We start from the raw sequence: 22703 nt of genomic DNA, 5'->3' as shown, positions 1-22703 counted from the left end.
ATACACATTCATATTATTTTAACAAAGGCCGTGTTAGAAAAATACACATAAAAATATAAATTGCCTATAACACGCTTAACACGGCACTACCACTATTATTGGTACATCCACTACCACTGGATCAGCCACCCTATTGAACTTTGATATGATTTCGTACATGTGTGAAATTAGCCGCTTCCACTTGGACCTATTATAGGTTCATGGCAGTTGGTGGTTCTGGAAATGCTTCCGGAATTATCACTTTAAAAAATGTTGAAGTTTGATGCCCATATTGATATGGTTCCAAATATGTTCCTAATTGACCACTTCCCTCAGGGCACTTGGAACCTACTATCAGTGCCGGATTTGGGCTTCGGGGGGGCCGGGTCAGATCTCATAAAGGGGGCCCTTTAATACAAAATTCAGCACGTTTTGGTATTTCACAAACTAACGTATTGAATTTGACTTTTGAACGAGATGATCGGTCCGATCATATGATGGGCCCAAATTAAAAAAAAAAAGTAAGTGACATTTTTGGTTGTGAGCTATATATGTATACATTGATAAATTCGACTGCTTTAAAGCTTTCCAATAGTATTTTGGTTATTTTTTCGTCCAAAGGGAAAACATAACAATTCGTATGAGATTGGCTCGTTTTTCGCTTCTATGTAATTTGTAATTTTTCCCAGATTGCCGCATTCTCTGAAAATAAAAAAACAAAGTGTTTACAGTACTGGCAAGAATAAAGTACACAACGCCGATTGATCTGGAATTTGAGCTGCATGTTGGAAATAACTTCAAAATAGATTTGTATATGAATCATTAAACTCTATGCAAACGTGTCTAAATTATTAAAATCCACCCATTTTGACAAAAATGTCCAAATTTGGATACATAGATATTTTGAAAACAAACAATTTAGGATAATTATATTCTTCTACAAAGTTTTGCATTTTATCTAAGTGAACCAATTTGCAGAAGCATGTTTTTTTTTCTAAATATTCAAATTTCAAATATATTCCAATTTGAAAATTTTGGCATTTTTTTAAAAGTAGTTTTTTTAATAGCTTCCAATCTCTTGAATGGAATTTGTTTAATTTATAATAAATCAAATTGAAAGTTATTTATGAGATGTAGTTTAAATTTTAGGTCAATCTGCTCATTAGTTTCATTAGCTGTTATACAGTTCCCTAAACTTGACCATTTTTGTATGAAAATCGGCCTTGATGTACTTTATTCTTTGCAGTACTGTATATTCTACGTTTTATATTTAAATTTTACTCTAAGCCTTTACTGAATTGAAATAAAACTTCATCAACTACGGAATACAAAATATAAAAGTTTTTACAAATAATGACTACCGCGTCAGACCAGATAGATGAAAAATAACAATTATAAAACATTTTAAAATGTATTGAACAGAAAGTTTGTTTTATTATAGGTGTTTTTAAAATCATTCGTGGTTAGGAATCAAATTTCAGTGCATATGATCAACAAAATTTCTTAATTTGGAATGAATTTTCGTCATTATTCTTCAAATTCAAATCCATTCAGCAAACATTGACCAGATAGATGAAAGATAACAATCTTATTATTTGATTTGTTTCATAAATTACCGATTTTGATACAATCATCTTTAAATATTAATATTTCAACTAATCTTCATCATCGTTCTCCATACTGAAATATTCCTACGCAACTCATAATGAAACAATGAATTAAAAATATGCTCATAAAATTCGTTTAATAGTATTTATCAGGAAAATTCAAAATTTCTTTGGAAAAATTTATTCTAATTATATTAATGTTTTAAAGTTCTTCTACTATTTTTTCTTATATTTTGATTTTTTTTTTTTGCTAATTTATTTAATTTTTGTTAGAAAAATAAAAACAAAAATAAAAATTGCCAATCACACGCTATAAACCACACTACCACTTTTATTGGACACACATTACCACTGGATCAACCACCCTAGATGTCTAATACTAACACCATATAAGTACCTACACAATCAATCTATACCTAGAAAAGATGTAGGCACAGACAAACAGACGTAACACTTAGAACAAATTTCTTTAAAATCCATCGCCCAGTTTACACCATCATCATCTGGTGAGCATGTTGCACGTAATGCTGTTTCGTGCAACAAGACCTGTAGATGGCGGTAGTTTGAAACGTCAAACACTAAGAGAAACGATGCGCGCGCCTCTGGTTGTGAGATTTGTAACATAACGAATTCAAAATGATCGTTAAATGAGTGGTCGATGGAAATTTCGGCAGTGTTACGTCTGTTTGTCTGTGATGTAGGTATTTCGCCAAAGCATCTTTAGCGATTGTTCTTCCATGGACACTACCCCGTGTTAGCGCCATGGGGTAAGAAGCAATTCAGGCGATGTATGTGAAGAATTGCGTAATTACGCGTAACGCATCGCGCCCAAGGGCAGTTGCAACATCTGCATTTCAAAATCTTACATTGCATTCTAATATAATTCTATTCATCGTCTTAGTAGGATTTATTCATAAATCGTTGTTTTTTTGTTCGTCTTTTACATTAAATTTTGTCATAAAAAATATAACATATATCTGGATATTATACACGGTCGTTTGCGAATACCCTTTAATGGGTAAAAATTCACCCATTTCCGCTAGAAGTGCCTCTCCACATTTAAAGAGTAAACACTGTTTACTCTTTAAAGGGTAAAAGCGGTTTCTGTCAATGAATGGGTATTTTTTTACCCGTTTTGTAAATCTCGCTCGCGGCAAAAAAAGGGTAAAAATTTACCCATTTTTCGAATGATTTTTATCGATAATTATAACCTTGAAACAAACCATAACTTAGGAATTAAAGTTACTAATGAAAAATGTACATAGTCAGGCATTTATTGTTTTATTGACTTATATTCACTATAAAGATACATTGTGTTCATTTTTATATATTTTCTACAACAAATCGCTTCTCTATTATGACTGTCGTTGGCACTAAAGATGTCTGTGGCAGGAACAAGACACCCTGGAAATTCCAAATATTTCGAGATTATTATCAGTTCATGTGAATAATGGTATTGTCAACTTACCGGTTCTTTGTACTTTTCCATCGGGTTATAAATTGAACAAAAAAGGCGTTAAACCTATAGAAATATGTTCAATTAATGTTAAGACTTGAGAACTGCGCACAGCTGCACTCGATGATTACAAAATGATTGCCAACTATATTTTCACCCATAAATGGGTTTTAAAATACCCATTTTTAAACTTCCATTGCTTTACTGAAATGGGTATTTATTTACCCATTTTACATTTTTCAATTTACCCGTTTTTTGACAGAGCATCATGCTTTATTAAAACGGGTACTTTTTTACCCTTTAAAGGGTATTCACAAACCACCGTGTAATGCATGAATAACTTTTCCTCATTTTGTATTGAAGTCTCCAAGCGTGAAACTTTTCGTTTTGACTCATATTCCAAATACTTAAGGTCAACAGGGACTTCAAATGCATCTGATAGGTATAAATTAGCTGATATTTGTGAAAATTTCAATTTCTTCACAAGGTCTAAGTGTTAGCTGTTGAGTGTGCCGATAAAATTGTTTATTTTGTATTATTTTCACGTAAAAGTATGGAACTACATTTTGATTAAAATGCCGAATACTGTGTTCATTCTGTCTCATATTCCGAACACCTTGATTCAAATTCCGAACAGCACGAATAAATCGTATTCAAATGACTAATTTCGCAAATAAATTCGTCTGAGCTAGCTCTACTGGAATTAAACTATAGAGAATCATCACTAATCCCGAGGCGTAACAAATATTGGAAGACGTTAAAATTGAATCGCAATTGACTGTCATTTCCTGGTAATTTGATGACATATTTCAGCGAAACATTTCCACCAAATCGCCTGGGAGGGAGAAACCGATACAAAATTTATGTACGTCAGGCCCCAAGCACAATGTGAACAGCAACGCGGTACAACGGCAAAACGGCATGCCCATTTTGATCTACACATTACTTATCAATCCCATATTGATTAAATCCTTCTCAACATTGACTTGGCAAGTAGAGTGTAGCTCAAGATGGGCTTGCCGTTTTGCCGTTGTACCGCGCTGCCGCTCACATTGTGATTGGGGCTTCACAGTGAGCCGAGATATGCTCTCACGAACTGTCACTGTGAGCCCAGATCTTAAAGAATGGACAAACATGAAAAAAGCGCGTAATTGATCAAAACATATTTTTGCATTTCAACAAAGTTGACAACAATCGGTTGAAAAGGAATTCCTGCACACCCAAGAGCAATGCCACGATAGCACCTTTTAATTTGATCGAATGTAAAGCACTGAAACACGCATCTTTTTACTTTTTTCCAATAAAAATTTAATCAGTGTTGTTCAGACTCATTTCCCCGAAAATAACATTTTCCGAGCTACGAAGCCACGAACTACTACAACCATGCTCTATCCTCCTAAGATAGAAAAGCAGATGGTTAAGCTTGAGTACTGCACACAAAATCGATCAATTTTGATCCCAGAGAACCACAATTCAAGTTTCGGTGAAATGAAATGAGTGAGTGCGAATCATTTCATCGAAACTTGAATTGCGGCCCACCGAGATCGAAACTGTCGGATCCCATGTGCAACACTCAAGCCCAACCACCTCCCCCTCCATCTCAGGAATACAACGCACAGTTATAACAGTTCATGGCTTCACAATAGGCCTTTTCATGTGACAGGTCCGTCTATGCATTTGTTTACATCGGTGGAGGACCGGTGCTAACACGGGCCTGTCATTTTCATAGAAGAACTGTCAAAGAGCTTCCGGATCAGCTGATTTGAAACGTCATGTGAAAAGGCCTATTCGAATTTCGGGGAAATGAGTCTGATCAACACTGCTGTCAATAACCTTTTTAGCTTCTTCTTCTTTTCTGCCGTTACGTCCCCACTGGGACAGAGCCTGCTTCTCAGCTTCTTATGAGTACTTCCACAGTTATTAACTGAGAGCTTACTATGGCAATGACCATTTTGTGCATGCGTATATCGTGTGGCAGGTACACGCAGCGAACTGGACTATCGAATTTCATACATTTTGCCTTATGAAAGGTGGAACGATTACTGCAATACGAACGATTTATGTATCGTTTTAGCATCACTCCACATCAAGGCGTCGATAGGCGCGTGGTGTACGCTCGCGCCTATCGATCGTAAGGTTCTTGGTTCGATTCCAGGTTGCCGCGTAAACGGTTTTAGTTTTCAAATTCTGGTTTCATAAGGCAAATTTATGAATTTCAACCCGATTTCTTGTGGCGAATTTTCATAAGGGGTTCCTATGTTTATCGATAGTCCATTTGCCTGAGTGTGGGAAGTCGAGAAAATTTCCAACCCGGAAAGATCCTCGACCGGTGGGATTCGAACCCACGACCCTCAGCTTGGTCTTGCTGAATAGCTGCGCGTTTACCGCTACGGCTATTTGGGCCCCTTTTTAGCGTGATTGACGATGCGGCACGCAGCCATTTTTACCAGAAATATGTGACCAATTCCACACCTGCAGCAGCTGGCTTTATATTTCGTTACAAGTCGTTTCTCTAGTGAAAAGATAAGCTGTCAAAATATATAAAAATAAACAGATCTTCAAAACGGTTGATTTCGCGATTTTGTTCCTTGGTAAATGAAGAATTTATTAGTGAATTTGTGATTAAACGGCAATTGAAGAAACGTCGCTGCATTAATTATGGAGGTCTGCCGATTGTGTGCTACGGTGCTCACCGAAAGTACGTCGATTTTCTCCAGGAGACACGGAGACAGTCTCGCCGACATGGTTCGATTCGTGTCAGCCGTTCAGGTGAGAAAATTCATAAATTTGAGCGAAACTAAATTTTCATTCATTTCATCTAATAATTATTCCAGATCAATGAAACTGATGGACTGACCAGTCTGGTATGTGCGGATTGTGTCGAGTTAACAGTGGACGCATTTCACTTCGTGAAACGAGTACGCGAGGTAGATGAAAATCTACGCCAATCACTGTTGGAAGCGGAAGCGCAAAGTCTGGAGGAATCTCGGGATCCTGATAAAGGTGAGCAAGTCATAACACCTTCTCAAGACGCGAAAGAATCTGATCTGCAGGTGGAACTGCATCCAGTTCAAAATGACATTCAATTTGATATGGATGAAATATCTGTTGAATATTTGGAAGAGGAACCGGAAGATGTATCGAAGAAGCTTATAAGCCTCCTGATAGAATCGGTCAATGAATTCGGATCGGATAAGTGGATTAAAATAGAGCAAGACCTGAACTATGAAGGTATACTGCATGAACAAGATCTGAACCAAGCAGAAAGTGATGAAGAGGATGATGATGAGAAAAGCAATTCGGATGAGGAGAGATTAGAGCATATAGAACCGAGGCATATCGATTTCGAGCCTAGCGGAAAGGATCAGGCAGTGCGGTGCTGTAGTCGAAAATGCAGTCTCGTTTTTAAAACACGCGATGAACTTGTAGAACATGGCTCCGTTGCGCACAGTTCAGACAAAGCGAGCGTAAACGTAAAGCATTCCTATGAATGTGTAATCTGTTTCCAAAGATTTGATTCGCACCGGAATCTGTTATGCCACTTGAGACGTCTAATACGCGACTATCGATGCCATTTCTGCAACGTTTATTTCGACGATCCGCAGCAAAGAACAAATCATATGAGAACAAAACACAAAATTACACCAAAAGCTAGCTATCGACCTGAGGATCAACCCACAAAGATATGCTGTGGATGTGAGGCAAACTTTGGAACGGTAGAGGAACTGTACCAGCACGGAGTTGACCAGCATTTAAATCAACCATCGTATCCGGATATCGACCAGGGAATCCAATGCAACATATGCTACAAATACTTCAAAACGAAGACCAGCCTCCGGAACCATCAAGTCCTAGTGTACAAGCCGAAAATCTACTCCTGTCACAGCTGCGGAAAAGCATTCGAATGTCCCTCCAAGCTGGCCAACCATGAGTTGATCCACACAACCGAGCGTAACTTTGCGTGTTCGGTTTGTGGGGGCACCTTCAAAACGGCCACCGATTTGCGAGGCCATCAACGCATTCACCAGGAGAAGAGTGCAGTTTGCAGCGTTTGTGGGGCTAAATTTCACAAAAAGTCCCACCTGAGATCGCATCTGAAAACTCACGATGATAACGCGTACGAATTCGCCTGCAGTTTGTGTCCGAAGAAATTCAAAGAAAAGTCCAACTGGAAGAACCATTTGAAAGTTCATACCCAGGAGAAGCCCTACAAGTGCGAATACTGCCCAAAGGAGTTCCGCTACACGACTGATAGGAAGCGGCATGAAATGACCCACACGGGGAATTATCCACATCGCTGCACTGGTTGCGGCAAAGCTTTTGCTCGTGGCAATTTGCTGCAGGTGCACATTCGTGTTTGCGGGATGATGCATGAAAAATAGATTAACGGTAAGTTAAACGCTGGCTTCCTATCATTGTCTTCGAAATTCCCTAAAGCAATTCTTACTGTTCAAAGTTATCACATGTTCGTATTTATCGTTTTATGATCGAACCCTTATTATCTAAACCTACCATATTACGTTCCCATCTGAGGCACAGAAATCACTTCTCAGTTTAGTGTTCTATGAACACTTCCATAGTTGTTCAATGAAAGGTTCCTTTAGCATTTTTGCATTCCTGGACCTGGACCATTCGGGATTCGAACCCAACCCAGTAACCTTCAGCATAGCTTTACTTTATAATCGCGTACGCTATCACTACGCTAAGGAAAGCCCTATGCCTAAAAGGTACTCTCTTATCTTCAAAATGAAGTTTATGTGTCTATGATCCTAAATTTTGCGATTGCACTTTTCCTTTTCAAAAATATAGTTCATAACGGTACTTCTCTAGTGAAGACAAGTTATCAGTTCGGATTTTTTTCTTTGAATAAGTCTTCGCTGAGGAATGCTGAAAAACAACTCCAGAGCTTCATTTGTTCAGTCAAGGTTCTACGCAAGTTGCTGCGAGGGGTCTTGAAGGATTTCTAAGTAGTTGAATAGTAATTTCTGCATCAATTCGTGGAACACTCATTGCTTACAATTCCTCTATAAATACTTTCAGGAACACCTCTAAGGAACTCGCTAGAGATTTCTCCAACAAGTCTCTCAGTAATTCCCTGCGATTTTCTAAGGAAAGTTCAGAGTAACTCTTCCAAACATTTTTCCAGGAAATCCTTCAGCAGTCCATCGTTGATACTTCCAGTTGCTATATAGGTTCCCACACCTTACCGTCAAGGATAATCTCGCGACACACAAATCAATTTTCAATTTATTTGGCTTTACATCAATTATCTTGATAAAGCCTCGCCAACAATATTTCGCCAATTCCCTCGGTTCATGGCCGCTTCTCTCCATCCTCGACTGTGACCCACGCTCTCCAGGTCCTGGTGTACCTGGTCAATCCACCTAGCTCGCTGCGCCCCACGCCTTCTTGTTCCGACCGGATTCGTGGCGAACACCATCTTTACAGGGTTGTTGTCCGGCATTCTTGCAACATGCCCTGCCCAGCGTATCCTTCCAGCTTTAGCTACCTTCACGATACTGGGTTCGCCGTAGAGTTGAGCGAGCTCGTGGTTCATCCTTCGCCGCCACACGCCGTTCTCCTGCACGCCGCCGAAGATCGTCCTTAGCACTCGGCGTTCGAAAACCCCAAGAGCTTGCAAGTCCTCCTCGAGTATAGTCCACGCCTCATGCCCATAGAGGACTACCGGTCTTATGAGCGTTTTGTACATCGTGCATTTGGTGCGGGGGTGAATCTTTCTTGACCGCAGTTTCTTCTGGAGCCCATAGTAGGCACGACTTCCGCTGATGATGCGCCTTAGTATTTCCCGACTAACATTGTTGTCAGCCGTCAACAAGGATCCGAGGTAGACGAACTCGTCCACCACCTCGAAGGTATCCCCGTCTATCGTAACACTGCTTCCTAGGCGGGCCCTGTCGCGCTCAGTTCCACCAACCAGCATGTACTTTGTTTTCGACGCATTCACCATTAGCCCGACTCTTGTTGCTTCGCGTTTCAGGCGGGTGAACAAATCTGCCACCGTTTCAAATTTTCTCCCAATAATATCCATGTCGTCCGCGAAGCAAACAAATTGTCCGGATCTCGTGAAAATCGTGCCTCGACTGTTAAGTCCGGCTCTCCGCATGACACCTTCAAGCGCAATATTGAACAACAGGCACGAAAGTCCGTCGCCCTGTCGTAGTCCCCGCCGAGACTCGAACGAACTGGAGGGTTCGCCCGAGATCTTCACGCAGTTTTGCACACCGTCCATCGTTGCTCTGATCAATCTTGTGAGCTTCCCGGAAAAGCTGTTCTCGTCCATGATTTTCCATAGCTGTCGTATGCCGCCTTGAAATCGATGAACAAATGGTGCGTAGGGACCTGGTACTCACGGCGTTTCTGAAGGATTTGCCGCACGGAAAAGATCTGGTCCGTTGTGGAGCGGCCGTCGATGAAACCTGCTTGATAACTTCCCACGAACTCGTTTGCTATAGGTGATAGACGACGGAAGAGAACCTGGGATAGCACTTTATAGGCGGCGTTTAGGATGGTGATTGCACGATATTGCGCGATTGCGCGACACACCAGGAAATACCTATGATTTATTAAAAAATGTCCTTTTTCGCAAACTGTTTTGCTAGCTGGCGTACGAGTGGTCCACCAATTTGAGAAAACCAAAACGACCGCCCTTTAGTTTTAGCATATGCTAGCGATCAGTGACATAAAATTGGAATTCTAACTATTTGTGCCGATGGTGGCCTGGTTTCAGCCAGAATTGTTCTCCAGAGCTTCATTTACTTTCTGAAAGAGCTTTTCGAAAGATTTCTTCAAGGTGTGCGTTAAAATTGCTGCGAATGATCTTGAAGATAATCTTTTTTTTTTCTCTATATTCTAAGCAGTTGAATAGGAATTTCTGTCGGGTGAAAGTCTCTATAATAAAGCAAATCAATCAATCAGGAATTTCTGTAACAATTCGTGGAACACTCATTGCTTACAACAAAAATTCCAAAAAAAATTAGAAACCCTCTAGAGATTCCTACAACAAGTCTCTCAGTAATTTCCTGCGATTTCTCAAGGAAAGCTTAGAGTAACTCTTCCAAATAATTTTCCAGGAAGTCCTGGAACAGTCGAACGTTGATACCTCTAGTTAGGTTCCTAAACTTTTCGGTTATGACCAGAGGCGTCGCGTCCGCATGTGCAACATGTGCACTGCACAGGTGGCATCTCGTTCATCCTGACCACCAACAATATATATAACTTATCAATGACAATTTAATAATTCATTCACCTAGCAAAATATAGCCTTTTACAAGTATCACTATTATCAATAGTTTGCTAAATAATTTACATTCATCAAAATAGTTGTTAAAATGTTGCTTTGCAAATTAAATGAAATAGGCATTTTTGTGCGACGCACGATCTGAGAACTTTTCTTTTGCTCGCGCACAGCGTGAAGCATGCTACGCAACACTATCCCATGCTACACATTGTTGGCTGGGACGATGAAACCCAACGTGTGCACTTTCATCGGTAAACGGGCTGTCCGGTATCGTAAACGCAATGCTGCCAATGTGGTAGAGAGCTTTTTGAACTACAAATGCCAGTGTGTGAGTAGCCAAAGCGTCAACTCCGACCAGTGCACATCTTGTTACAGCAACCAAGTCGACCAGTGTGAGAGTGCAGATGGGCATGAAAAGAGAGAAATCAATCCACGAGAGAGATTCATTTTGCTTGCTCTCTTTTGGAATTCGCGCGGTCAGCAATCAGCATCACCATGCTTGTGGTGTGAAGCGCGGGTGTGTCTCAGACAGCGGAAGGTGGATTATTTTTTAGTTGACTTTTAGTAATCAAATCTCGCTTTTCGCATCCTGCGCAGTAGTTTTTGCAATAATTAATCGCAGAATGGACGCGCCCACCCCCAGCGCCATCGTCGTCACCACGCTTGTTCTACATGTAACAAAAGCGAGTATTTTACACGATGTAAACTGTTTTGGTTCAATTCTATGTAAAGATATACATGACCATGGTAACCATAGATAGTCACAGTTTTAAATTGCAAGATTAGTTTGAAACCAGTGCTGTTGAAATTGTCACTACTTCTTCAGAATTCATCATTGAATGATGACTGATTATTGGGTTATTTTGCAATGACAAATTTACCAGTTTTTTTTTGACTGCTTAACAAGAAACTTGCGACGACTGACGCGCCCCCATTATTCATATAACGGTGGGTTTAGAACTAAGTTGGAGGTGATGATTTCGCATTTTGGAAGATAACATCACCTCCAAACACTAACGATTTTGCGGTTGGATATTGACGTTTGATCACGAATAAATGGATCATTGAAGGTAACTCTTTCGGTACTCACCGCATCAAAACAGCGGCGCTACCGTATATGGAATTTAACATTGTGACAGCATCGCTGTTATGTCAAACACACAAGACTACGGTGGCGCTATCTGTGCTTTTCATAGCGGCCGTTTTGGTTATTTTAATGATCCATTGACTGAAAGCGCACTTTTTTCTTGTTTTGAACGATATTAATACGCTCGACATCTTATTTTTGATATTCTGAATGATCAAAATAGATTTCAAGCTCAAATTTCAGGCTCAATGACATCTCATCCCGACAGCTCGTCCTGTAGTAAAATTTTCCAAGAGGATTTAACAGTTTCAGGGCACGGAAAATGTTTAAACAGGATTCTAGTTCAATTTTTAACGAAGATTTAGAATATATAAATTGGATACCCATATACAACCACGGTAAAAAATAAGCACCATACTATCAATAGTTCTGCACTTGGTTTCGCACTACTGTTAAATCTTGACAAAATCAAGGTAACAGCACTTGAATTAAACGTTGCATGTTTTGATTTGAAATAAAAAAAAGTTAAAATAAACATTTCCGCCTGACCCCGATTTGAACCACTAATCTTCGGAGTGCAAGTCTAGTGTCTTACCTCGACACCAACTCGCATCTGTTGAAAGGGGTTGAGTTGATCTCAATCAGTTTCTACAACGAGCTGTCAATGATTGCTTTCATACAAAAGACATGATGTTCAAAATCAACGACTTTTCACTTCAGAGTCTAGTTCTAGAGACAGTAGAGCAAATCCAAAGTTAGAACCCTTCAAATCATGGTGATTGGTGTTTTGAATTGAGTCAAGTGATCAATCTATTCAATCGAACGTGCTGATTTTTTACCGTGACTCTATTGATAAATTCAACTAAAGAGCTTGATTACTAAATAAAATATAAAATATTTAATTCGATTGAAAAGCTGGGAAATATACATATTCGAGAATTACGCTCTTTATACTAAAAAACTTGGTCCATGGAGCATACATATTGCAAAAAAAAGAGATAAAGTTAAGTAAGCAGTGCACAGGTAGAAAATTAGGTCACGCGACGCCTCTGGTTATGACGCTGAAGACGGCATTAAAGTTGAGGTCTAAATACGCGTTTCTATCAAAGGATACAAACTCTAATGGAATTAAATGGTATAGTACTAAATTCTGGTTTTCATTTACTTATAGGTATTCCACTAAACAACTCGAACATTTATTACGACCTTTTTGTCAATAAGTCACTTTTTCAACTATTTTGAGCTAAAATTTCGGGACAAAAATATGAATCGTCTCTAGAATCGACCTTTTGTTTTTTTGAATTTGGACTAAGTTCATGTCAGTATCAAAATATTGGATCAAGATAATTTTGTGAAAAAAGTTAATCTTTCATAGAATTCCACGTAATTTGTAATAGTAGGTATCTAAGTTATGATTAATATGGTGTAAGTTCATTGTTGTTAAACTAAAAGTTTAATATCCCTTTTGAATATCTCCTGCATTCATGTTTTTACTTATCTCATTTATTTGGCAGGCTCGGGTGCCAACCTGTATTATTATTTAATAGGAATTTTCATATCTCGTGGTGGATAATAGGATATTTTATTTAGCTTTTTACGTTAGCTATAAACCTGACGGCCCAAGTAACAATTTTAGTTTTACGAATTACTTCCAGGGTGCTATAAATAAACGCCCATAAAACCACAATCAAGGCACTATTGTCTTCATCGCATCTCCCAAAACCTCTTGTAGATTAGAACGTGACTAGTTGGCCCACTCTCAAAGAGGCTATGAAGTGTATATTTATGTCACACAAATAAAGCAAATAGCATTTATGGTAGTTATTTTGAGGCCACCTGTTCTAGATGAATGTCGCTACATCTTGAGAATCATTTTATCATTACGTCGATCTTTCCGGATTTATTCTAATGCAAACAAAACAAAATAAGATTGAAAACATGTCTGTGATAATATATTTCGTAGTGCTTTTATTTGAAGTGATTTATTTGAATATAGTGCTCAAATCTTTAGTGCCGAGTGAGATTTACTGTGAAATATGACGAGAAAGAAGTAAATTTGCCTGCCCCCTCTGAAAGTGGCATATTTCTACTTATTTAGCATTTGCTAAAATATACCGCCAGGTGAAGAATTCAACATTTCTTGGTTTGATTGGGCAGTAATAGTGCTTCGAATTATATTCAGCCAGTTTAAGCATCACATCATAGCATCTTATGAGCGAATTCATGGAGATAGAATCATTTGAAAAGTGAAATTGTGGCAACCGTAGTGAAATTAATATTGCGGGACCATGATTGATAGATTGCCATTGACAAATGCTGTTTTGTCATCATTCATGTGGTGATTCGACTTTGACACTATTTGCCCACAGATTTTATAGTATGATCCAAGCAAGCTGTTTTTTGAAATTGTTTTTTGGAGGACAACACTATCATCCTAATTTGGCAAAACAAATTTATGAATTTATTAACATTTTGTTAACAACATATTACATTTCATTTGCCGTAGCAGTTCAGATTTTTCACAGATGAGTTGATTTCACCTGCTTATACGAAAAAAAAAAGTTTTTAATTTACTTAACCCAACTTAACCTAAACATATAACGCATTAATCGTGGCAATAGAAGATTGTAACGATTTTTGCCTGAAATTATTAATTATTTTATTTGACATTTGTTCCAATGTTTTATGTAACTCATTGGTACTATACCAGGGAGGAAGCTCCAGAATCATTTTCAAAATTTTATTTTGAATTCTCTGCAGAGCTTTCTTCCTGGTATTACAATAGCTAGTCCATATTGGTACAGCATACAACATGGCTGGCCTGAAAATTTGTTTGAATATCAAAAGCTTGTTCTTTAGACAAAGTTTTGATTTTCTATTAATAAGGGGATAGAGACATTCTACATATTTGTTACATTTGACTTGAATGCCCTCAATGTGATTTTTGAAAGTTAAATTCTTATCTAGCATGAGCCCTAGATACTTAACTTCATCTGACCAATTTATTGGAATCCCTCTCATCGTGACAACATGTCTACTTGAAGTTTTCAAATAAAGAGCTATAAACCAAAAGCTCTTTATTTGACAACTTCATTATTATTAGTTGAGTTTGGAAGCATTAGGGGAAATCTTTTATTTCTGCAAGTATGGAGAAAATATATCCAAACACGCAGGCTTCGTCTTTTGACATCCCTGAGGTAAGTCAGATGTGAAAATATTGTATAATATTGGTCCCAAAATGCTGCATTGAGGAACACCAGCTCCTACAGGAAGTCTTTCAGACCTAGAGTTCTAATAATTAACCTGAAGTGTACGATTTGACAACTTTGATTTATTCTAATAATGTATGTTGGAAAATTAAAGTTTTTTAATTTTACGATCAAACCTTCATGCCAAACACTGTCGAATGCTTTTTCTATGTCTAGAAGAGCAAGTCCAGTAGAATAGCCTTCAGATTTGTTTGAACGGATCAAATTTGTTACACGTAAAAGTTGATGAGTGATCGAATGTCCATGGCGGAATCCGAACTGTAATTTTCGTGGATGTGGACCACCATTCTGTTCAAAATAATCTTTTCAAAAAGTTCACTGATGGGGGAAAGCCAACTGATTGAACGATAGCTAGAAGCTTCTGCAGGATTTTTGTCTGGTTTTAAAATTGGAACAACCTTAGCATTTTTCCATTTGTCAGGAAAATATGCTAATTGAAAACATTTGTTAAATATATCAACTAAGAATGATAAGCTAGTTTCTGAAAGTTTCTGTCTAGAGCATTGAAAAGGCAAATAGGCAGCTATGAAAGTATATTTACTAAGCTATTTTTCAACTGAAACACCTAAAGTTTCAAATGACGAAAATAGTTGATGTTTTATACGCCTATGAATGATGATTGCAACTCCCCCAAATGCCCCATCAATCGATCATTACGATATTAAACAAAAAAGTTAGGATCTCTTTTGAGTTTAGATCCAGGTTTCAAATACGTTTCAGTAATAACTGCTATATGCATGTTATTAGCTGTAAGAAAATTAAACAGCTCGTCCTATTTACCATTCAAAGAACGAGCATTCCAATTTAAAATATTTAAATTATTATTTATTGGATCTATTAGAAAAACGTAATCCAATAACAATTTGATTAGTAAATTTTACACCAACTTGGACTACTTCAGTCGTAGTGGTGGCTTTGAGCATTGCATCAATCATTAGATTCAATTGTTCAGTTAGAAAATCAAAATCAGAGGCAGGCGTCCCAAGTAACCAGTAAGCACGATAATGCGGCACGGCAACAGCATTATATGCGCATATAGGGTAATCATTTGATGCATGTAAGTTTTATATACACATATAATGATATTATAATGCTAGAAAAGGCGAAATAGCGTGCCATTATAGAGCAAAGATATAATCGTGCTTCTCTGCACCACTGATGCTGATATAAGGCCACGTGAGAAACGTCAGTTCTTTTCGCCAGGTTTTTAGGGCGGATATTTTGTGCTTTCGCGTACGCAGCCAGAGAGCTTTCACGTATGCGGCCAAGCAACTGGCACACGAGGTAAATAAATGAATGAATAAAAACGGAAACCTCTAATAGTATGCAAAAAATGTAATAAAATGATTCAGATAGTACTTCTCCGTATCAGACTTATTCATTTAGGTGATTTTCATCCTTTTGAGGACTTGCAAGTGCCACATTTTGATCCTCGTTTTATGATGATGAAATTCCTCATTTTGCGTTGTTGCCGTTTCTGTCTGTAAGGTTCCACGTTCTGCCGGATCCCTTGCTACAGCATGACCGCCCGCGCTGCATTCTTCTCCTCCAGAATCTGCCTACATTCCTCGTCGAACCAATCGTTCCGTCGACTCCGTCCCACGTACCCGACGTTGCTCTCAGCTGCATTTTTGATGGCTGCCTTCACTGTACTCCATCAGTTCTCCTAAGGGGCTTCATCCAGCTCACCCTCTTCCGGTAGTGCAGCCTCGAAGTGCTGCGCGTATGCCGCTGCGACATCCGGTTGTTGAGCCGCTCTAGATCATACCGGGGCGTCCGTCGGTACCATACGTTGTTAACGACGGAGAGTTTTGGTCGCAGTTTATACGTCACCAGATAGTGGTCAGAGTCGAGGTACAACAATCGAAATAACTGTATGTAAAGTCATTTAAAATTGACTTTGCGCAATCAAAAGTTTAAAAGTGCTCGGAACAAAGTTTTTGCGAGAAATTATGGTATAAAAACTCATCAAGAAAAAACTGATTTTTCAGTACCACCCTAACTTTTTTGTTAAAAAAAATCATAAATCGCGAACCATAAGAGATAGAAATTTGGGTTCTTCGGCAAAGTTGCTCCAAATCGGTTGTTCTAAAACATTGTAGAACATTGTGTAGTCCTAAATGTGTCAGCAAAAAAGTTTATGTGCTGATTTCGTAAACCATGTGGGCCACCCTAATTTCACATCTCTGAAAAAAATGTCTGAAAAATATGGAGAAACTTTGCCGAAGACACCATATATCTAAAATTGACGGTTTAGGCGCAATCATTTTTGTCTTCCTAGATATGGCTTTGGGACCAATGTGCATTGCAGACCTGGTAGCGTTTAGGTGCCTTGAATAAAGGAACTTCAGAGAACTCGAGCTTGTAAAAAGAGACCGAGAATAGATCAAACAGGAAACAGAAAAATAAAATGTTACCTACGAAAAGATAATCAGACCGGACATTTGTCATTTTTTTCATTTTTCATTCTTCATTGCCACATTTCGACAGTGTATGTATTTTTTCATGATTTGTAGGAATTTTGTAAGAATTTAGGTGTTTTTCCAAAGATTCAGAGATAATTCCGAAAATTAAGTTATTATTTCCTTTGGAATTTGTCTAAGGAATTTATTTACTATTTTTTTTTTATTTAAACAAGGATAAAAATATGGATTACCCAGGATTTCCTTCAAAAATTCTTTTAGATATTTTTCAAGGAAGGGCCAAGTTCTCCATGATTATAGCAGGTGATTCTTCCATCGATTTCGTTAGTGACAACTGTAGAATTCGGTTGAAGGATTAGTGAAAAAAATATGTGGAGGAACTCCTACTATAGTCTTTGGAAAAAAAACGGCGTAATCCCTGAGGAAATAACTAAACGTGAATCATTGGAGTGTTCAAGGTTTTCTTGGAGAAAGTCCTCTAGTCATCCTTTGCCAAATCGATGAAAGAATTTCTGGGAGTATTGGTAAATAATCTCCGTCGTCTATCACCTATAGCAAACGAGTTCGTGAGAAGTTACCAAGCAGGTTTCATCGACGGCCGCTCGACAACGGACCAGATCTTTTCCGTGCGGCAAATCCTCCAGAAATGCCGTGAGTACCAGGTCCCTACGCACCATTTGTTCATCGATTTCAAGGCGGCATACGATAGTATCGACCGCATAGAGCTATGGAAAATCATGGACGAGAACAGCTTTCCCGGGAAGCTCACAAGATTGATCAGAGCAACTATGGACGGTGTGCAAAACTGCGTGAAGATCTCGGGCGAACACTCCAGTTCGTTCGAGTCTCGGCGGGGACTACGACAGGGCGACGGACTTTCGTGCCTGTTGTTCAATATTGCGCTTGAAGGTGTCATGCGGAGAGCCGGACTTAACAGTCGAGGCACGATTTTCACGAGATCCGGACAATTTGTTTGCTTCGCGGACGACATGGATATTATTGGGAAAAAATTTGAAACGATGGCAGATTTGTTCACCCGCCTGAAACGCGAAGCAACAAGAGTCGGGCTAATGGTGAATGCGTCGAAAACAAATTACATGCTGGTTGGCGGAACTGAGCGCGACAGGGCCCGCCTAGGAAGCAGTGTTACGATAGACGGGGATACCTTCGAGGTGGTGGACGAGTTCGTCTACCTCGGATCCTTGTTGACAGCTGACAACAATGTTAGTCGGGAAATACGAAGGCGCATCATCAGCGGAAGTCGTGCCTACTATGGGCTCCAGAAGAAACTGCGGTCAAGAAAGATTCACCCCCGCACCAAATGCACGATGTACAAAACGCTCATAAGACCGGTAGTCCTCTATGGGCATGAGGCGTGGACTATGCTCGAGGAGGACTTGCAGCGAGCTAGGTGGATTGACCAGGTACAACAGGACCTGGAGAGCGTGGGTCACAGTCGAGGATGGAGAGAAGCGGCCATGAACCGAGGGAATTGGCGAAATATTGTTGGCGAGGCTTTATCAAGATAATTGATGTAAAGCCAAATAAGTAAGTAAGTAAGTGGTAAAGAATCTCTAGAAGAAAATATAGAGAGATAACGGTATGAGTCCCTAAAAGTTTTTCAGATGAAATCTCTGGAAAAAACACTAGAAGATTTCTTGAAGTTTTTTCGTGAGACATGTGAGAGGAAATTCTTTAAGAACCTGCCGAAAAGCTGCATTAAAGTCTTTGCTTTTTTTTCTCTGGAGCCCAGGAAAAGTTGTATCAGGATTCACTGCAATCTTAATGAGGGAAAAAGCAACTCTAGAGAGCATTTTGATTGAAATAGAGATTTTAAAGATCTTCCATTAAAAATGGAAACTATTCAGAGAAATTCATTAAAATAGAGACAATCTCTAGGAAAAGACCTGCTACCAGCGCTACAGCAATTTATTCATTTCAAAACTGGTAAATAAATGTGTTTGTTCAACAACTTGAATATTAAGCATGAATAGAAAAAGCATAATTTGAATTAAGATACCTATAAGAAGCGAATCATCAAACGGATTTTGTTGTTGACATTTACATTGACAAAAACATTGAATTTAATCTGTAAACATATAAAATCAACTGAGATGTATTAAATATAAAAAATACATTACAAATATCTAGTGTATGCTAAAGTAAAGATAATGGCCCCCGGGCCCCCACATTTGTTAATCTGGCCCTGGCCCTAAAGGACACAAAACCTCATACACGTCTCTTCCACAGGTTCTACAGGAATTTCTTCGCATAGCCCTCGAGGAAGAGCTTCAGGAATTTGTCAACAGCAAATATTCCTTCAGAAATACAGAAATGTAGAGATTCCTAATAAGTCTCTCAGTAATTCTCATGTAGCTCTTTCTGCAATTTTTCATTGAATGCTGAGAAATATTCTTCTTGGTGGGGATTGCTCATCAAACCTTCCGGTCCGCCTCATAGTTACGTACTATTTGGTGCTGGGTGTAGTTCTTGTTTTTCCAGCTGTATTGAAAAGCATGAGCCATAGTCTTTGGCATACAATCGGATCTTTCTTTAGCAGAAAAGAACCGAAATGTCTATCGACGACCGGTGATTGCTAGCAGATATAGTGGAGAGCTTGTCTTGAAACGTTAATCGCTTCAAGCTAGTTGAAAAACTGAATACACTGATTGCCTGTCGATCAGAGCCGAACTAGGCATAGATCGTATACATACATCTGAATCTACATGTCTCCGATGTATTACATCGTTCCAGGTGGGAGTTATCTGATATGTGAATATGGTACCATAATTTTCCATCTGAACGAAGTGATAAATCATAATATTCCGCAAAGTGTATCACACATCTACAGAATGTATTGCGTGAAGTTAAGACACAGCAGAGTATTGGGTACATAGGACCAAGTCCCTGCCGGGTGGCGCGAAACTGATGAGCGATAGACAATAGAATCAACAACACTGCCATAAGGGATAGTAAGCATGTGACTATTGTCGAAACTATGATTAGGAGGCAAATCAACATCCCAAGATCAAATTTTTGTTACAACCCAATGTAGGTATTATTAAATTAGGCTGTAGAAAATGATAAATATCTGCAAGGTAATAAATGCTCGTAGTCTGTTTTCTTCGAATACACATGTTTAAATTGTTAAAATTTCCGAATCATACGACTGAAATCATAATGATGATAGATTATCAACTTTCCTTTCGTCGTGCTATTTTTTACCGTTAGAATCTACATACACAAATACAACAGCACAAAAACTGAAGTATTATAATCGCGCGTTGAAACTTATTCAATATCCATATATTACATCAATAGTGAATTCTTGTATATAGCTAGTATAAATGACAGAATTATCAACTTCTTAAACTTTCTTTAACTGAAAACAGGATGCTTGTTTATCAATCATGCTCAATCTGCACCTACAATCTCGGATCCAAATAGTTTTCTAAATAAAAATTGTGTCTAAATAAAACGTGCAGGCCAACAAAACATAATTGAGTAGGAGTTTACAAGTTACTTAGCACATGAAAAGCATTTTGAAAAGGGATTTTTACGGTTCGATTGGCGGCTTACCGCCTACTCGCATTTCTCCCTTTCAGGATCTCTACTCACAACAATAATTATTTAACACAAAACTAATATCAGATGGGCCGCCATTCTGTGGAGTGGTGTAGCCCCTTCCTTTCCTTGTTTTCTTATCTTTCCAGAACAACCGAAATGAAGAAGGAAACCTCCAAGCCATTGTGGAGAAGTGATGTCACAACAGGAAGATGAGCATACCCGGCACGCAAATATTCCCACCTTAAGGTCGTTAACACGTAGAAGGTCGTAAATCGGTGCATTTTGATTACATGGATAATAATAACTATTTACACCCTGACAGAACTGCCTATCTCAAAAATAGGTAGAAGGGCGGGACGATGGTGCGAGCCTACCCACTCTGTCATCGGTGGGCGTCGGGCGTGCTAACTGGTATAGCATGGCCTATGGGGCTCTGCCTGCACAAATCATGTTTTCTTTCTCTTTCACTTTTTGTGAATTTGCTAACAACAATGCCATTAAAGTAAATCCAATACAAGAATGCAGTGCAGAACCTCATAACGCCTTTTTCGGTAAACGTATTTCCCAGCGTGGGGGTTTATAGGGATGTTTGTGTAAACAACGCAGATTGGCCATGGCTAGGGGGTGCGTTGATATTAGCAGATTAGCAGAATGCTGAGAAATATTCTTCTTGAATTTAATTCAGGAAACCTTTCAGCAGTACAAATTGTTGCCTCTAATAATGCCCACACGCAAACAGTCCCTCTCATAACGTATTCAGTTAGGATTATGTTTTGTGTGATTATTATCTTATCGTTTGTGTTATGTTGAAACTTAAGAGAAAAAAATCTAATTTTGTAATCAATTCGACATAAAAAATATCTGAAAAGTTAAATTTGATACCATTTAGTTTTTAATCCTTGCTCGGGTATCTGAACCCGCTTCTTCATGAATTTTAAAACTTAATGACAAACCCATAGTAATACCTACAATAGAGTAAGGTGGGGCAAAAGTTCGACCTTAGTGGTATAATCAAAGTTTCCAGGAAAACAATAGCAGTTAAAACAAAACAAATACCATACAGTGAGCCTTCAACATATGGGCTATAATTATGCTGAACAAACTTGTGTCAAAATATTTACCCATTTTTAGTTATAACAGTTTCAAAATTGATTGTCTTATTCGAACTTTTGCCCCACCGGTGGGGCAAGAGTTTGAATCTAGTGTGGGGCAAAAGTTAGCTGGCTAAAACACAAAATATCGATCCTTTTATGACAGGTATACTTTACACCAGCTGTAAACTTATGTTTGACGAAAAATACACACTAAATTTTCATCAAAAAATTGCCCAAAACCGGGTTAATTGTAATATACTCAAAAATTTTGGTGACAGTTGTCACACGATCAGACAAATTTAACTAAATTTGAAGATAATATTTAGATTTTAGGCAATTTGAAATTTTTTCCGTGATTTTATACATGGGTCGAACTTTTGCCCCGCTGATTCGAACTTTTGCCCCATTGGGCCAAAAATTGTTTTCAAGCATTTATGCAAAAACTAATATACCTCAAAACAACCTTATGATAGGTCTAGAAACGCCCTTACATAAAATATTGGAGAAGATTTTATCTTCAATTGGTTCCATGCAACGAAAGTTTGACCAAAAATTACAATATTCACGTCAAAAAACAAAAAATAGCCATAACTTTTCCAAATCTCAATTGATTTTTATGATATTTGGATTGAAAGTCTCTTACTTGAATAGCCTTCGAACCTCCATGGCATTTATAAGATTTGTTTTGAATTGAGCTAGAAATCTTAAAAAGAAACTCTTACCCCACTCGAACTTTTGCCCCACTCTACTCTATGGTTATAAAATCTACAAAATTTCGCACCCGACCGAACCAGGAATAGAACCTGTTGTTTCTAGGCTGATCATTTCAAGCTTAACGGAAATCTCGTAATGTTTCATTATGCATAAATCAAACATATGGTACACGTAACGGGATATACGAGTGCAAAATTATGTTTCTCCTGTCGATAATTACTCAATAATTGGTGTATGAAAAACGAGAAG

At 38.5% G+C, this 22703-nt stretch overlaps 1 protein-coding gene and 1 long non-coding RNA gene across 2 annotated transcripts; one reads left to right on the top strand and one right to left on the bottom strand.

Moving 5' to 3' along the window:
- Positions 1–2844: 2844 nt before the first annotated feature.
- Positions 2845–3334, bottom strand: LOC110675694. The gene is made up of 2 exons (XR_002499720.1): positions 3055–3334; positions 2845–2990 (listed from the first exon to the last, which is right to left on the bottom strand). It is a non-coding gene; the product is annotated as an uncharacterized LOC110675694 (long non-coding RNA).
- A 2366-nt stretch (positions 3335–5700) lies between these two features.
- On the top strand, positions 5701–7424 carry LOC5569191 (zinc finger protein 184). Its single transcript, XM_021839581.1, has 3 exons — positions 5701–5811; positions 5877–6413; positions 6726–7424. The coding sequence occupies exons 1-3, from the start codon at positions 5701–5703 to the stop codon at positions 7422–7424; spliced, it is 1347 nt and encodes a 448-aa protein (XP_021695273.1).
- Positions 7425–22703: the final 15279 nt, after the last annotated feature.

The sequence above is a fragment of the Aedes aegypti genome, chromosome 2 (assembly GCF_002204515.2).
Source record: "Aedes aegypti strain LVP_AGWG chromosome 2, AaegL5.0 Primary Assembly, whole genome shotgun sequence".
NCBI lineage: Eukaryota > Metazoa > Arthropoda > Insecta > Diptera > Culicidae > Aedes > Aedes aegypti.
The sequence above is the reverse complement of the archived record's forward strand: the minus strand, read 5'-3'. Positions and strand labels throughout refer to the sequence as shown.

Bases quoted from the DNA above. Each gene is read 5' to 3' on its own strand.
- LOC5569191 (XM_021839581.1), top strand. From the start codon at position 5,701: ATGGAGGTCTGCCGATTGTGTGCTACGGTGCTCACCGAAAGTACGTCG. The intron at 5,812-5,876 runs GTGAGAAAATTC...TAATTATTCCAG, and splicing joins GATTCGTGTCAGCCGTTCAG to ATCAATGAAACTGATGGACT. The intron at 6,414-6,725 runs GTGCGGTGCTGT...CAACCCACAAAG, and splicing joins CTAGCGGAAAGGATCAGGCA to ATATGCTGTGGATGTGAGGC.